This window comes from Metopolophium dirhodum, chromosome 2, assembly GCF_019925205.1.
Source record: "Metopolophium dirhodum isolate CAU chromosome 2, ASM1992520v1, whole genome shotgun sequence".
In the NCBI taxonomy this organism is placed as follows: Eukaryota; Metazoa; Arthropoda; class Insecta; order Hemiptera; family Aphididae; genus Metopolophium; species Metopolophium dirhodum.
In genome coordinates, this window is record NC_083561.1 from 41,576,870 (window position 1) to 41,596,437 (window position 19,568).

At 30.7% G+C, this 19,568-nt stretch overlaps 1 protein-coding gene across 1 annotated transcript in view; it reads left to right on the top strand.

Annotated features, from left to right (window-relative positions):
• LOC132938940 (lutropin-choriogonadotropic hormone receptor-like) overlaps positions 1 to 19,568 on the top strand; it is a 90,845-nt gene that overhangs the window by 63,703 nt on the left and 7,574 nt on the right. Inside the window, exons 9-15 of the mRNA XM_061005920.1 lie at positions 552 to 620; positions 723 to 797; positions 1,162 to 1,279; positions 5,068 to 5,160; positions 5,307 to 5,430; positions 10,642 to 10,989; positions 16,352 to 16,580. Coding sequence (XP_060861903.1) covers positions 552 to 620; positions 723 to 797; positions 1,162 to 1,279; positions 5,068 to 5,160; positions 5,307 to 5,430; positions 10,642 to 10,989; positions 16,352 to 16,580 — 1,056 coding nt within the window. The remainder of the gene's footprint in view (positions 1 to 551; positions 621 to 722; positions 798 to 1,161; positions 1,280 to 5,067; positions 5,161 to 5,306; positions 5,431 to 10,641; positions 10,990 to 16,351; positions 16,581 to 19,568) is intronic.

Genomic DNA, 19,568 nt, shown 5'->3' on the forward strand with positions numbered 1-19,568 from the left:
CATACAATGAAACCTTTATAAATATAATATTTAATTAAAAACAGTAAAAGTTACATGTCTGCGTCTTATACAGCCCTTTAATATAATTTACATTTTATATTTTTATTTTAATATAAGGATATTATAATAATTTTCATATTAAATATATAATTTTAAAATAGTATCCAACGTGCGATTTCCTTTTGGTAGATGGCTAAATAATATAATAATATGTGTTGTTAATATTTTTTTAATAAAATAAAACCCTCAGTTAATATTAATAAAACATACGAATACATTCTTTTGAAATCATAAGATAAAAAGCAATTTTATGATTTGATTTTTGACATCTTCTTGCCTATACTATTTTATACACGTGAATTTAAAAATCTAATCAAAAAATACACAATAATTTTAAACTAAAAAACACCCATTTTTACCGTGTGACGAGTATAGGCATAGTACTATATAATATATACATTGTATACATTACACAAGATATAATACTTTTCATCAAAGAAAAATGCAATATATTTTCTGCTGTTTAATAGTTTCATTTTATTTTTTCACAGTCAGCTCAACTATAATTTTATTACCGAACTAGGACCATTGGCTTTCAATGACGCCGAAATCGCCATAGTGTAAGTTTTTTTCTTTTTAAATTTAACACGAAATGTTTTATGATGTTTAGTAGCCAATTAGAGAAAACACTAATTGCATAATATTTACCTATGTTGTTGCAGTAACTTGAGAGGCAATCGTAAACTTCAAAAACTGGACGCTCAAGCTTTCGTTGGGATTAAAAGTCTTCGCTACCTGTAAGTTTTAAGACACAAAAAGATATTTTAAGAGCATTTACAAAGTTTTTATTAAATAAACGCAACACGATTTGGGATCGGAGCATATACCTGTACCCGAAACACGGCAAAACAGTGGGACGAAATGTACAAATAGTTTCAAAGATAATTTCGTGTGAACTTATATTATTATAACAAGTTTTGTTTTAGAGGAATTGAAATAGGTGTCATCCGTAACTTTTCGTTCTTTCCGCGTTGTCCGTTGTGTTCCGCAGCTGCAATACCCATCATTTTTCCACCCACCACCCATTGAACCGCTTTTCACGGATTGTTTCTACATAATATATATATATAATATATGTATGTATGTATTGTTTTTCCGCAGAGACTTGTCGGAAACATCAATCCAGAGCCTGCCTACAGCCGGTCTCGAAGAACTGGACGTTTTGAAAATCGAAAAGACGTACACTATGAACGTTTTCCCGTCCATCTACAACTTCAAGGTGAAATTCAATGTATTACCGACTCGAAACTACGACAGAACGTAGTGTTTAATTATTTATTATAATATTATGCTTAATATCTCGGGTTTAATATGAAAATGTTTAATTTAATGGGTCACTATATTAGTCACAGTTTAATGAACCTGCAATATCGGGCTACTTAAGTCGCTAAGTACCTATTATACTATAAGCCATGCGTTTAAGGGACCACCAGCTAATTATTGATTCATTAAAACATGTTGATTGTTCGTTCATGTGACTCGAGATTAATATAATAGACTTGTAGAAGAATTTCAGAAGTAGTAAATATACTTAGTATTAGTTACTGTATACTTAGTAGTAATGCTGTGATATTAAAAAGGCCACTGATCCGTGTAACGGTACCTAAATCCAAAATAGATTGAAGGAAAAAATCTTTACTTAGGAATACTGAAGTTGGGTGTTCCACTGTCCCAGACTTTGCCGGATCTCTAACGTTTACGTTGTGATATTGAATTCGTCAACAATCACAATTCTATATATTATATCATTGAATTCGAAAAACGATTCCGAGCGAAGTTTGGATAGCCATGGACATGAACCGCACTTGCTTACATTTATTTAATATAGGTTTAATGTTTTGCAGTTTTTCTATAGTTTTTCCTTTCGCGCTTGGGTAAACTTCTTCAGCGAAAACCAGAAAATATAACGTAGTAAAAAGCACGAACTGGATGAAATTTTCCATCGACAAAAAATGTAACTATTTGCGAAACGTTTGCAAAGTATTCGAAGTAATACTCAATAAAGAGAATCCATAGAAAAAAACTTGCCGTTATGCAGACTGTATACTGTCTTAAACAATGGTCTGTGCGAAAATATTTGACATAATATGTTAACAATTAGTTCGAAATAAAGTGCGATATTGTATTTTTCGGTTAATTAAATATCAGGTTTATCGCGTATATTTTGAAGACTTTAGAACGACGATGTGATACAAATTCGTCGCCAGGTTTTGAAATGTGGACCATTTCAATATATCATCGGTATTGTATATTAAAATATTATTAGGGTCAAGATTTTCATGTTCACAAATAGTCAAAATATGATTCTATAATATGCTCTAAAAAAAACTACAAATTGTATTATTTTAAGAAGAAGAAATCAAAAAAAATCATTAATAACAAAATGACTAAACATCTTTTAATATGCAAATATTTTTTTTTTTAAGAATATAATTACTATAGATGCATAGTTAGTATGAACAGTTTTTGATTTGGTAAATTATTAAAAGAAATTGTATAATATACGGCTTCCTCAAAATTAAAATTAAATTAGTATTTATTTCTCAAATTTTTAAACATTATTTCAAGATCTATGCTAGTAAGGAAACTATTACGGTATATTACATATTATTGTGTTCATCAACCCTTGAAGTATTATTCTAAATTACTTGTAAAAAATAAAAACTCTTTTGATCTGTGTCTAATGAACCGTGTTTGTGTTTTTCACTGCCATCAAACTGCATACCGAAGATGCGATATTAGGTACTTATATATGTATAGAAGAACATAATAATTCAGATTCTTATTTGTAATCTACGGGCAGTGGTGCCGGAGAAAGGGGGGGGGGGGGGCAATTGGCCCCTCAGATATAATCCAAAAGTATACTTTTGCCCTCCCCTACTACATTAAAATTAAAGGGTATACAATAGTAAATTACGTTTAATTTATTCGTTTACGTATTCAAAATTGATCTCATTTTCATGAATGTATGAATGTGCGTAATAACATTATTATTATTATTATTATTATCGATTTATTATTTATTATTATAACATAATACATAATAAACATATTGAGTAATTTTTATTTATATATTGTTACTTTTGAATATAACTTCAGAGTGCAGGTGTAATGTAAATATATGTTTTATATGTTTTGTTTCAATATATAAATGTATAAATATAATGTATTTATATTTACATTATACTATAATATTATATAAATACACTTATATAATTCTTATATCATAATATACTACCTATATCAACATTAAATGAATAAAATGTTAAGAAAGGTTGTCTGCTATAAATCACAAATAAATATATAATTGTTGTTAGGTGTTCTATGATCTTTGCCCCCCCCCCCCTCATGAAAAATAGTTCCTGCGTCACTTTCTACGGGTTTGGGCGGGCTACGGGTTAATATAGTTATATACTCATAATCGATGCGTATATTGTATATACTATATTATATTTGTATACACATTATATTATGTTGTTTTACAAATGCGACCGGTGACCGCGTTCCGGTATCGAAGTGTCTTCGCAAGTAGACGTATATTAATACACTAATTTAGTAATTTATACTATATAGTGTATATACCTATACTACTGCTGCATAGTCATCGGCGATCTAACCGATTTGGATTCATCCCCAAATAGTATTACTCGTTACAATAACGGTCGTTCATGGTTTATTCATGTCGGACACGAGCTAATACTGCGGCAACATAATATACAACTCAAACACATGTATAAACGTTTATGTGTGTGTGTGTGGGTGGGTGTGTGGGTGTATTTGCATATGGTTTGTTCTGCAGCAAGTCTGTAGCGAATTACAGATGGCATCTTTGCCGTCAGCATGTCAACGGAATGTGTATTATAATATAGCATTGAGGCCCACACTAATTATTATTACTATTATTATTACCATTGTCCATTGGGTGTAATTATTTTACCCACGAACCGTATTTGAGTGTTCTAAGCACTTCACAGGATCCCGATATCTTATATATTATGTACATCCACAACAAAGACGGATGAGGTCGGATTGACTTTACGCGTACCTACACTCACAGTGGATATTATACATTGTATCTCTCCTTGATTGCCCGTTTAATTAAGAATATGGCCTTGGCGCTTGTGTGCGGGCTATTGGAATAAATATATTGTTCAATAGACACGCATACTCAGTACTCGGGAATTTCGTATGGTGGGGGGGGGGGGGGGGTTATGAGGTTTTTGTAAAATCATTTTATAATATTATATTAAGTAGTTCGGTCCCTGCGAATCCAAAGGAGTTTTGTATCCTACATCAGCTATGCACTAAATATTCCCCACCCCCTCGCACGACTATTCACCAGTTCTCCATGAGCTAGGTCTATCGACTTTGGCTGATAGAAGAACAGACAGCAATATAAGGTTTGTTCAAAATCTTATTGGTGGTTCTGCTGATACACCATCGCTCATTTCCCTTACCAACTTGTCTGTCCCTCCACGTCCAACCCGCTCTATTGCTTCATTTTATAATCTTGAACGCTCTACCAATTATAAATAATTACTGCAGTCGGTTAGGTTAATATCGTCTCACTTCTACAATTAAACTCATACTTTTTGTAAATACCTACTACTGTACTTTGGACCAAAACCGTATTTAATTAATAAATAATAAATAAAATAATATGAGTAGTATATGATTTGGCGGCTTCTAGCAATCGTCTTCTCGTCTTTTCGTCTCGAGAAACGAGAAGACGATTGCTAGAAGCCCCCAAATCATACTATTAATATAGGCTAAAATAAACATGGTAAATAAGGGTGGGGGCTAAGAACCCTTAGACCCCCCCCTGGCTACGTCTCCGCGCCTAACCTAACCTAACCTATATATTAGGTATGATATTGTACTCGCTGTCTTGTTAAATACTAACCTGCAGACGTGGTGACATTTTTTTCGGCTAAACGTTCGGTGCAAACCTTATTATTTTGACTTGTTAGTTGTTATTATAAGCACACATTTAATGATATGTTATAGAACATTAAAGAAGCATGGTTGACATATCCGTATCACTGCTGTGCTTTCCATTTTCCCAAAACACACAACCCGCAAGGATACGCAGATCATGAGGTAATATTGACGATGACGTAATACTACGTGATACCTAAAACAACATCAACAAAATGTTCACATTATGTTTTGGTCGTTGCCGACCAAAACTGAAAATATAATAATTGCATTATATTTATTTATTTTTTCTATTATTATTATTTTAGAAACTCCAACAAAAAATGTTTCAAGAATGCAAAAATATACCATTTGTAGACCCTATTTCTACGGTAAAAACAATGCACTCGACAACAGAGAATTTTATTGGCGATGAAATGTTTCATACGGGTGGTAAGCATTTATGTTTTAATATTGTTTTATTATACACTATTATAATATGATAATATTATAACGATATTTCGTATATTGTGATACACGCGCAACCCATACGAACATCAAACGATAAGTACCCATCATTGAACTTTGATGTTGAACACCGCTGCCACTGTCCTACTTTAAAGCTGTACTTGACAAGACCTTGATTACTATACTAGATATTATGGTGCAATTAATTTTGAATTATTTGATTTTATGATATATTTTGTTAAATGGACGTATAAAAATAAAACAAAATTTACATTAAACTTGTAGTGATAAATAGAAAGTAAAATATGTGTATATTTTGCACAACAATCATCAAATAACAATACTGATAACGAAAAATAAATTACAAAATATTTTACAAAAGAGAATGTAACATATGAGTATATGACCCGATAATTACTACAGCTAGGTATATGATTATATGAATGATTAAATTAGAATATCTGTGTGCGTAGAGTATTACTTAATTGCAGCATTTTAGCCTACTATAAAAATGTCATAAAATTAAAACTTTAAAGTGCTTACCATAAATTATATTTTTTTACTTAATAATATATTAAATTTAAAGGAAATTATATTATGATTATTAGATAATTATACAAATATTAAGAATATCAAAAATAAATATTTTTCTGCAATTTTTTTTTTTATTTAATTTATTTAAGCATATTTACAATCTATACAATTTGTACAATAAGTAAATTTGATAACATAGGTAATTAAAATGACTTGAATGTCTTAAGGGGGGAAAACCGTCTATCAACAGTACCTCCTATTTAATTTGATGGGTTCATATAATACGGAGACCGTTAGCCAAGAGCGTCTCTTGGCCATTTTCTTTTTAACCTCCTCGGAGGATTGTTGGGGATGGTTATAGAGGACATGACTGCAATTTAAAAACAATTTTATTTAAATAAAACAATAATACTAAACGTCAAGTTTATAATTTATGCTTTTTTTAAGTGTTTTATGCCCGTATGCATAGTCATATGCTCATATATATAGGTACAGTTTGTCATTAGTTTCCTAAAGATCAATAAATTAATAAATTAAAAATATGTAAGACGATATTATAAAGAATATTAATACAGTTATATTAATCTAACGAACAAAAACATATGAATATCAATTATCTACAATACTTTCTATACCTAATTTACCTATACATTCTAGAATAAATCAATTTAGTTTCAATGATTTTGATCGTTTAAGTAATTATTGTAATATAACTTGATATTATTATTTTTAAATGCCTATATGCAATCAATAATATGATATTTTTTCATTATGGTGAAATTTAAAGTAAATTATATAAATATAAATACCAATTCACTTTTTAATATAACTTGTAAAAATTAGCATATGAAACTAAAATAAAAGCTTCTAGTTTTATAAATACTTCATAACTCGTGTTTACCACTACAACCCTACACCTTTCGTTTTAAATTTAAAATATGTACCAAAATTTTCAAATACTTAATATTTTACAAACCATAACTCATAAGGTAATAGTCATAATTTACTACAAAGAATGGTTAAATCAAAATGGATAATAAAAAAAAAAATGTGTACTCCACACTCTACAGTATACGTATTATATGTGTTCATACAAAAACTATAAAATATTGTTCCTCAAACATGGTATTTTTAGTTGGGAATTATTATTGTTATCATATAACACAACTGCAACTGCACCTATAAAATAACGAAAGCCATAAAACGCGTATCTGCATTATAAAAAAAAATCTACAAGTTAGAAAACGTGACTTAAACGACAAAGTCAGGATTAACGCAATGGAAATATAGATGTTTTGAAATAAAATAAAATGTACCTTGCTAGTATTCAAATAAATATGTAGGTAGGTATAAGAGTCTTAATGACGAGTGATTTTTTTTTTTTTTTTTTAATTGGTCTTTAAGCACGGCGACTATGGCCATTAGCTGATTTTGGGGCTTGTCGCGGTAGGGTTTTTACACGTGTGTGTTGTGTTTGGCAGAATTTCTAATGGGGCACCCGTAGGTTTCTGCCATGCCCCGGGTGGGGGATGGCGGCACTTGTTCTCCGGACCACGGTGACTTGCCCGAAGAAAAATGCCACCCGCGGCCGAGGTATCGAACCAGCGTAAGAGTGATTTATATCGATCGAAACCGTCAATAGATCCTTATATTACAATTTATTTCCACACACTGAAAATGTACCTAAATGATGGTGATGTTCAAATTTTGCGCGGTAAAAATAATGTGGGCAAGATTTTAAATTACATTAACGTGACTCAGTATGACCTTGGACTTCCATAAAATTCCAATTAGGTACCCCATAAATATATATTATAATTACTGTATTAGGTGATTTCTTAATTTTCAAAGTCAAATTGTTTGTTCTTCACTCCTAAATCAGGATGTGTACGTCATGTTAAAATAAACTTTTTAGACATTTCGGGTCAATCAGTGAATCAAATGCAGTTATTCCGTACTGACTTGAACTGAAGGGCTCTGTGCAATAAACAGAAAGCTCCATTTTTATTAAAAATCCGTTTCTCATGGAATATTATTCATGAAAGAAATATCTATATTTTGGTATCAAAATCAGAAAAATCGATTTGTTATTCCCAAAGAAATGACAAAATGAATCTTGTTTAATTTTTCAATATTTTTATAAATATTTCATAAATATTGGTAGGTATTAAATTTAAATTCGTTATGCAATAAAATAGCATAACATTTGTGTTCAAACAATTTTTTTATATAATATCTTTAATTTTGTCATGTACTCATCAATATTTAGTTCTGTGAAGAGTACAAACATATGATTAACACAATAAATTAGTGGCCAATAATACAGATTAGACATATGAACAATTAATATTGAAAAATGTGTAAATTGATATTATGTTCATAAATTTACCGACCAGTAAAATATATACAATATCAATCAGATTTAGTTGAATAATCAAAAACTTTTCGTTTGGTTAACGGTTGGTATTCTTTCGTCGTTTAGATAGTGTACAGATCTAATATTTTTTTTTTAAATCACCATCAACAAAAATTAGTATTTATTCCGAAAACTCACGGTGATCGTCAGGAAAATGTCTGTTCTTCAATTAATCAAAATTAACAATATCTTCTTTTGCATATTATATAATATTATATAGGTAGATAATTTTAATAGCACAGAACACAAACTATATTATGATATCAATATAAAGCAAATAAGTAAATATCGATATGTACTAACTTTTAGCATTGCAGTCGAATATATAATCAAATAATATTTGTTTACAAAAACCTTAAATTATTAAGTGTATAATAAACAATAATACGCCCAACGTAAACGGATAATACTTTAATAGGTCCGGCGTGAAAAAATGATCTTGAAATAAAAAAATCATTACTTTTTGAGAGACGCTAAATCCATGATATTTATAATATATAATGTTTAAGTTTCGATGACAATATATGCAGTCGAATCGGAATTAATAATTTACAAAATTTGAAAATTTAATACATTAGCTATTATATTATGTCCCAACCCATAGATGTATATTTATAAATACACGTCACTAACAATGATATCGATTTAATAGTAAATTAATCCATTCGAATAATATATAGTTGAATCGTGTCCAACAACGCATTTCAATTATTTTCCAGCAAAAACCCAAACGAACATTGTTCAATGATAAATAATTATTATGAGTTTGAGTTTATGACAGTGACAGTATATTAACGTCATGCTTTATCGCATAAATCTTCACTCATGTATAATATATGAATATGATAATTAATATTTGTTATAGATCTGGTTTTATATACAAGACCACCGTTTTCTCCAATTTTCTTTTTCATTAATAAACATCGTTGAAAACTATAATAAAGATCAAAATAGATGTTTTATTAATATTTTTTCAACACTGATATTTCATTAATTTAATTGCAAACATTATTTTTAATTGTATCATGTGTAATATTACACAAAACGTTTTTCGGAAAAGATTTAAAACATTTTGCCAACCTTAAAACTCCACCATTAGGTTAAGAATTTCGTGTTTCTGGAAGATAATATTTTACAAATATTTGCCATACATCTCCGCTCGTCTAAACTTTAAATTCTTAAAAATAATAAATGATATAAGTCAATATTCAATACCTATTTGGCACATATTTATATAACAAAATATAACTATATATTAAACTATCATGCCATCTGGAATAGGAACAAAAAATATTAAACTGTTGTAAAAAAAACTGATTCCTTCAAAATAAATAAATAAAAATAATAGTACCTATAAGTTGGATATTATTTTCTTAAAACGTATTGTCCAGTAGTGTTTCCATAGGTCATATATACGACGTATACACTCAATATTATTAATTTAAAAAACGATAGGTATATTGCAAGTACTCTCAAGTCTCAATATTTGCGAGAAAAAAATTGTTATTGTTTTTTTAGTGGGTAAAATTCATGTCTTTATTGAAAACCAAATAATAATAAAAAAAAATTTGTTTGTTATCATTAACATTACTCCTTTATTATACCAACTACCAAAGGCACAGTCTAGAACCCAATATTGCAGGTAATGATGCATATGGAAGACCTTTATTTTAGTAGCCTAAACTTAATCATTAAAATTATTAAAATTGTCTGAGTAGCTAACAACTTTGACGGGAACATAACTGATTGTTTCAAATAGAGTGAATTAAAACATTTTATTCCTTAAATAAAACAATAAATCGATCGATAAAATGTAAGAATTTAGTTAAAAAATGATTAATGCTCTTATTAAAACACTTCGTATAGGTACATTGGCGTAATTTCAACGCCAGTTTGGTTTATTAATTATTAATTACCTACCGCAATCACCTCTCAACAAAACCACGCTATGCGAATTCGTTCCTTCAGCAACAGCATCAACCCTCAATTATGCCACTGATCTCGACCTCATATAATTACCACGCTTACAAGTATACCGCCCACCATAACGTAACAGGTGAATGCACCTATCATTATGCCTGGGGCAATTTTTTTTTTTTGTCGATGCCTCACAATATAATTTTTTATGTGCTGAAAATGTCATACGATTGCGCAAGGCCGTGGCAGGGGCTGGCCCCAACCTAAGGCCGGTACTGCATCCGACATATTATACCTAATATACCGACTGACCAAACCGTTTGCTGCAGACGTGACTGTTGGCACCAAAGTTGACGTGGTTTGCGGTAACGTGTCGAAAAACTATCTGGAAGTCAAGTGTTACCCGGCGCCAGATGCGTTCAACCCGTGCGAGGACCTGATGGGAAACTGGACGCTGCGCGTGGCCGTGTGGATCGTGGCCGTGGCCGCTCTGCTGGGCAACATGGCGGTGTTGTTCGTGTTGCTCAGCAGTCGGTTCCGGTTGACGGTGCCCAAGTTCCTCATGTGCAACTTGGCCATGGCAGACTTTTGCATGGGACTCTACCTGTTGCTGATCGCCGTTATGGACGCCCGGTCAATTGGACACTACTTCAATCACGCCATATTCTGGCAGAGAGGTAACTGTCCAACTGAAATTAGTTATAAGTAATAAATTACCTATGTGTTTACCGAAGTATCTACAAGGGCGAGGGATGGTTTTCTTCTAGTCGAGGCGTACAAGTAATGGAATTGTCTTGCACATACACCTTCATAATTTTTTACAAAAAAAAAAAAAAAAAATGGGACTGAATGGGATTTACTCCGCGTTCGAATTTAAAACTTTTACGATATCGAATTTCATCGGTAAATTAACGAATTTTCATTTATAAATTTTTAATATTTTGTTGTAATTCAAAAACTAATTATTGTAGACACTTTGAATTTTCCCCAAATGTCAAAATTACCATTTCCCATATATGGTAATATTTTCAAACAATTTTGACTCTTTTTGAGCTATTTATAGACATAAGAAATTTTTAAAACTTTGTGAATTATTTTTCATTTAGAAATTCATAAAAGTTTTATTTTTATATCCTATGATAAAAAATTTGAATAGAAGATTTTACAAAAGTTTTTCTACCTATAACAAAAAAAAAAAGTTTACTTAAACGGAACATTATTTTTTATGAGTGTTTGAACTTATAACGTATATAATATTTGGTATACAGTGGTAATACTTCTTGATTCTTCTTGAATAATTCTATTCTTGTTGTATTTCCAAAATGAATAATCGTAGACTCTTGAATCACCAAATATTTATATTAGTATTTTACATAGACGGTAAAATGTTCAAACTATTATGACTTTTTTTGAGCTATTTATAGCTGTGATCATTTTTAAAGTTTTATAAATTATTTTTCAGTTGGAAATTCATTAAAGTTTTTCTTTTCATTGTTTCATAGTTTACATAAGATATTTTAATAGAAGGTTCCCAAGAAGTTTTTAAAAAAAAAGTTCAAAAAGAAAAAGTTCACCGAAAAATCATGCTATTTATAGCCATGGGATATTTTTGAGTTTTGTTAATTTTTTTTTAAACTATTAAATTTGATTGTTTATACAAGTATGCTAGGCTGACACAATGTCTCCGCTCGGAATCATTTTTCATATACAATGATTTATCATTGAATTCAAATATAACACATCCATTACAACGAACATGCTCGAAAACTACTGCCACTTGTTCACGTTTTTAATAATATTTAACTACTTTATATCATCACATAATATAACATGGCAATTGTTTATTACACATTGCTCGTCTACACTTAAATACCTACTTAATAAAAATACTACAATTTTCGGTTTTATATTAATAATGTATTAATTTTATGAATGACCACATTTTGAGAAATATTATCCCGAAAATGTAGAAATAAAGAATAATAATTGTTGCCCTTTAGAAATAAATTCAGAAACCTAAATAAAAAAACCACGATGATAAAAAAGTGATTTCATCGTCAAGATTAAAAGCATCAAAAACCGTTGGCAAAAAAAAAAAAAAATCAGAACAATTTATTAATGGGGAAAACGAGTGCCTTACTTACGTAGAACAACAGACTATATGCTTCTGGTTTGTTTATAATTATATAGAATATATATTAATATTAATCACTGCGTGGTCCCGCGGGACATCCCGTGCCGCAAAACATCGTATCTGTTTTGTTGATCGAATTAATTCGGAGGGTTTGTTATTTTCGTGCACTTTATAGGTATATTATTATCGGTCACATTAATTGAACGTTGTTCGCCGATCAAAAACGACGAGAGACGTAACAAGTTTAACAAACTTTTCACCGGATTTGCTATAGGTTAGGGTACGTTATATTTTTAAAGCGTAACTTCGCCCCGAGTATATTATGCAGCCCGCAGTTTTTGTGGGCCGCTCTTAGTTACAAAAATAAAATTATTGCGCCACGGTTTGACTTTGAGTCCCGACGAATAATTTGTTTTATCGTCGGCGGGGCGAGTGTTCTGTGTACGGAACGTGGGGATGTGGGGGGGGGGGGTGGGGTTGGAATACTGCGCTGTAATCGAAAACGATTTTCGATTGTTTACCCACCTTATGTATATTATACTGCAATACTATATACGTATCGCGTATATACTGTAAACGTTATTGCTTTAAATTAAAAAATAAAACTCATCGCGTACCACTACTAAATGGGTTAAGACGGTTGTCACGATATTTATTAGTTTGCCGCGCTAGCTAAATATATATAGGTATAAAACACTTGTTGCTCCTTTATATTGCGAATTTTCAAAATCCGACTCGTTCGTACCACTTACAGTCTGCAGTGACAGCTGCAGTTGTCTTGTGACGCGCGTATATATTATTACATAAATTGTGTATGCGCATAAAAAACTCGTTGAAATGCTCAATTCGGAACCCTAAAAAATGCGTACATAACTATAACAGTGTCTATAAAGTACCATAGTTAATACAATATAATATTACGAAAACTGCATCCATCCGGTTGCGCTTTTATCCAACACGCTCACTATATAATTATTATATCTCGTTTGAGTGGTTATTCATTATACAATTTCTTATTAAAAAAAATTTACCATCGCTTTTTATTAGTTGAATCGCATCCATTTATATAAATTAAAAGAGAAAAAAAATTCAATTCCCAGTTTAACTATAGTCAGCTAAATCACCACCGAGGTACAATACAATATTATACTTATACACAATGCAGTTGTTCGGGTTATTAACATTGATAACGACGGTTTACACAATATAGGACGTTTAGTTGTGTAAAAGGACATTAAAAACGTTAAATTCGTTCTCGTCCTTTAAAACGGCAATAACTAAACGCCATAAATGCCACTTTATAGCACAACTCGGTGCCTTATCGTACACCGTCGCGTCGTTGTGCCCCCGCACATAGCCACTATATACTTGCACGGACGGACGCCGTACTTTGTGCGTGTATAAAAGAGATACGCGGAAAATAGTCTGCGCATAAAATATATTGTGTAATGTGTGTAGGTAAAAAAAATACACAATCATAGGTTATAAGGTGTCTTGTTCGGCACGCGTTGATAGGGCACTCACTCTCAATAGCGGACACTTCTATATATTCCCAGACATAGGTGATATACGCGCTAATGCCTCCTGCTACATAGTCAAATCCCCTATCCCCGTGGTATCCGCTACAGAGAGGCTTCACTGTAACGCCACAGTATTCAAAGGCAATAGAAAAATATTTTTTTTTTTATAGGAAGTATTAAGCAGCAGTTCAATATTCTTGGTTTATATTTCACAAGTATATTACGAGTTAGAACGGTTTTGATATTGTTTGAAGGACATTTATTTGTCGTTACCCGCTATAGAATCGAGTATATACGTTCAAGTGTAAGTATGAGTTGAGATCTATTATTAATACATACTAAGAATTGTTAATTTCAAAATAAATCATAAACATATTAGGTATTATTATTATTATTATTAATGGGTAACTGCAAGTTGGATTATTATTAAATAGAGTTAATGCAACCTGACGAATTTCTACTTAATATTATGTAGTATGATGTGAGCGAATTCGTTACCAAATTACCTAATCACTATAGGCGCAAATTGACTACATTTTTTGAGGGGACTCAAGCCCCCCTTCTCATAGGCCATATTGCTTAGTACCACAGAATATTAAAATTAATACTAATTACTAGATTTTGAACTGGGGGGACTTGACCGGCATTTGGGGGGACTAAGTCCCCTCCAAGCCCCCCCCCCCTATTTGCACCAATGCTAATCACATCTTATAATATTATTTGTGCGATAATATTGTTCTCTTATAATCAATTAACCGGTTATTATAATATTATAAACTTCATATTTTGCTACCACACAAATTAATACGTCAATAAAAGTAATATCGAACATTGAAAAAAAACTCCAAACTATATAAAAAAAAAACACGTTCATGTTTCTACAGCTATTTATGCGAATTATTAATTTTTTACTAATTATATGTATACAAATGTACAATAATATGTTTTAATTTCTATATTTTATAAGTAATAACCAATGAGCCTATGTAAAGTAGGCACCGTGATTTATTCATACTCATTACTGATTAGCATATTTTATGGTATTAGCTATTTCGGTAGAATAATTATTAATTAACTACTTATGTTATCAATACGATAGGATTCTTATTTTTGTTTCAAAGATTTAACACGTATTTCGTCTAGTATAGTTACGAATCTCCAATTTGTTTGATTTTCTATAATTTAATTCAAAATTATAGTGTTTAACATAAGTTAATTATGTACTGGTTCGAGTTGACTGTTTAGATATAATAGTGTGCAGTCATACAATATACCTGCAGTATTCCGTGTGATGTTCGACAACAAAATTTAATTATTTTTCGTAATTGACTTTTTTATGACAAAAAAAAAAAAAAGCCCCATCAAAGTTCACCGAGCAGTTCTTTGTGATTCCGACATAAAACAGGAAACACATTTTCGTTTGCTCGTTTTTAATCAATATTTATAATATATCTTGTGGGCAACATGCTCGGGATAAATAATGAGTATTATTCTGACTGTCGGGTTACACGCGACTACTACTAATTGAACTGTCTGCGACTAATTTCGTCGATAGGTATACAATTAGTATAAGGTTCGGACAAGCGTAATGATTTCACGATCATTATGATTTTTTTCTACCCACAGAAATATCGGTCGAACTAATGTATTGTAAATAGTATTATGAGTGTATTGATGTACCATGTATAGGTAAATGCAGGCAATCATAGGCCGTAGAAGTGGTGGGGGGGGGGGGGGGGGGGTGCAAGGGGGCTGTCTACACGCCGAAGTAAATTTACAAAAATTGTGTATATACAATAATTAATTAATGTCAACTTCGATTCACTGGTATTCGCTTGAACTCCTAGCTTGTTTTTTTTGATTTTATTATAAACAAATAATGTAGAAGATTAAACGGAACAAGATTTATGGCACGTACTTGGCGTAGTCGGACCAGACAATATATACCAACGCGCGCGGTGGTAAACATAGTAATATTTTTCTCGTCGATTAAACGAGTAAAATCTCGAATGGAAACTATAATGACTATATTTCCAATCATATACACCATCGTGCGCGTACCTAAATTATAATGGTTGTATACAGCACACGCAATAATACTTATAGAAATTAATTAAACAATATAACATAGAACATTGTAGTATGTGGTCCAAACGACTCCGGAACCAGATACGTTATGCATTATATAGTTTATAATACGATCGTAAGTCAGTGTATAGGACGGTACTTACACACTTGCTCTACGATTAAAATGCAAGTGTTAATCTGTCGCGAACTTGCAACGGTAATATTACTGGTACATGTATCCTCGTTATCAATATTATGGACTATGATATTATAACAAACTATAACCTAAACCCCGGTCGCCGCTTTGCAAATGTACAGGTATCGGTTGCCAAGTTGCCGGTTTCCTGACCGTCTTTTCGTGCATGCTGTCCGTGTTCACGCTGATGATCATCACCGGCGAACGTTGGTATACTATCACTTACGCCATACACCTCAACCGTCGGCTCAAGCTCGGCGCCTCCGTCAACATAATGGCCGTCGGTTGGCTGTTCTCGGTGGTCATGGGTGCGTTACCGCTGATGGGCACCAGTGGTTACTCGAAGACCAGGTGAGTTATATTATTGTAGACAGACGCATAGGCCCATTGACGACTTTTCGCAGGGGCTTGGGAGGGAATGAGCCCTCACAAATATATACTGGATACCTTATGATAAGAGTCACGAAAGATGTTTTCTTTAATGAGGAATACAAATGACCAACAACGGGTATGATGCAAGACCGTTTTTTCAAATTTGACTATTTTCCATATTTAAAGAGACGTCATTATGTTGGCAATTTATTAGAAAATTATGGTTTATTGGAATTATATAGTTTAAAAAACACAGAGCATTTATATATCAAATTTATATTTGTTAATTGATCGGTGACAAATCACACTTAAGTGGAATTCAAGCTTTCCAAAATATTGCACTCGAACGCACTGCCAATTATCTCCAACCTAAAAACTTTTCATAATGATTTTTCAATAAAATCAATCGAAGTACAATCATTTAAATATTAATATACAACAGCAATTTTGATCCAGTTGAAAAAATAAATATTATATAATATTATGAAATGTCGACACAACAAATACGCAATAAGTCATTAAACGATCAATAAAACGATATTAAAAATACAAATATGGTTGAAAAAAAATATAATGTTTGATTAAGTGGTTCTACAAGTTCTATCTAATCTACAAGTTATAAAACCTGTACTATATTTTATTTTACGTTGTGAAAAAAACCCCTAAGAATTTAAAATTTAAAATTAATTTCTTCCAACTCTGTTGTTTTATATAATAAGTTGCCTATAATTGATTTCTTCAGAAACCACACGTTAACATTTTAATGTAGTTAAATATCGTAAAAATATTTTTCCAAAAAAATAATAATAAAAAATTATATTATAAAATCAATAGGCTCCAGAAGCGAATCTAAAATACAGACCATAAAAAAAATATTTGTATTTTACTTTCTTTTATAGATAAAATTATATCATTTCAAAAACGGGTTGTTGAATTTGGGTTTACCACCCAAGTATTAACAACTACCTAGTTTCATATTTGTTACGACTTGAAAAATATATCAAAACTTTATTTCAGCTTATAAATAAATAATAAATCATAACTTCGAATCCAATACATGTTCAGTAGGGGCCCATTATCTTCTTGAAGAATAAATAAAAAAATAAATAAAAAATAAAATAAATAAATAGTCGTCAAAAGTGTACTTGTATCCCAAATTTTTGCTATAGAAGCTTTTCGTTTGTTTTCATATTATTTTTCATATTCAATCATGATTTATACTGTATACTCTGGCACGCTGTTGCAACTATAGATAAACGTTTAGTATGGTTCAAAATATCAAATTTTTTTACAAGATTGCATTCCAAATTTTAAATAAATGGATACATCATTTGTCCCCAAAAAAATATTCCTCGACCCCAATTTAAAGTATAAATGAAAGAACTAAAAAAAATCGTTTAATTCTATTGAGTTTGTAATTTTTTGAAGTTAAAGTGTTTTTTATAAATTACAATTAATAACAATAGGTATATAGTATAAAAATCATTACAACATAACTATTATAATATATAATATGCGAGATGTACTGTTTAATAAAATAAATATTAAGAATCAAACAATTAATATTTGTTATAAACATATTTTCTCATATTATTACACACCTATACTTACAAAGGGGAACCATTTTACAAAATACCTTCAAGACTTATATGAATATAATCGTTTCAACTATAAATTAATTGTGTTTAAAATACTCAATACTCGTACAAATTTCAGTAGTAGAGTCTTCTTTGTATTAAAAATAAGACTAAGATTTTTAGACCATTATCCCAAAAAATGTTCGTCCTTCCAACATAATGCATTCTATATTAGATTTTCCAATCAGAATCATAGTATTTTAATATTATAATACCTACATCGATATAATTTATACCTATACGAATACGTTACATGCCATTGAGATGATGGTTTTTTATTTTCTACAGAATCCTATTTTGACAATAGCAAACGATTCCATTCCATTAGAATTGCTAATATACACACAACCTGGTTTATACCACGTGGTATTTCATATATTTCATATGTGTGTTTTTTTTTTACTACCCACAAGCCAAATATGAACGTAAATCCAAGACGAGGGGGATTCGATTTACGACGAATAAAATCTCGTGGAAAAAATATATCTCGGACCGTAGGCTGCTAAAATATTGTTAATAGTTTTCATCTCGGACGATATTTTTAACGAGAAATATCGACAAAATTTCAGCACACGTTGGACAGGTTATTCATTTATCTTGAAACCACCGTGGTGTATCATCGGATCGATTGCGGATTGACAAATTTGAAATTTCACATCGCTACACGGACCGCCCCAAACTAACAAGGCTGGGCAAGTTAATGATTTTTTTTAACTCAGTTAAGTTAAGTTAATATACACCAATAACAAAAAGTTAAAAGTTAAAAGTTAATTTAACTATAGGTTAACTCAGTTAAGTTAAAAGTTAATACACACTTTTTGTTAACTTTTTATTAAGTTAAAAAAAAAGTTAATTTGTATATAGGTACAACGCTAGCAGACTTAATTTTTTTCCAACCAAAACTAAATTATAGGATATAGTGTTAATACTTCATACAGTATTTCCACATAAGTTAGATTCGAATGATATACATTTTTAACTTTGAACAATCTACGATATATATTTTTTGACATAAAAACAAAATAGACTGAAATAGTGAAATATTATAAAATTAAAAACAAAATAAATTAACTTAACTTACTTCTTAAAATTCAAAATGAACTCGTTAATTTCACGTTAATTAATAAAGAAATTTAGTAAGTTAACAGCTAAGTTAATGAAAAAGCTAAAAGTAACTAGTTAAGTTAAAAAGTTAAAATAAAATTAACTTTTTAACTTAACTTTAACTTTTTAACTCGTTAATGCCCAGCCTTGCAAACTAATATATAGACGATAAAATTGTCCTTTTTTTGTTTCTTATAACTTTGAGGCGATTGTTATGTCCCATTAT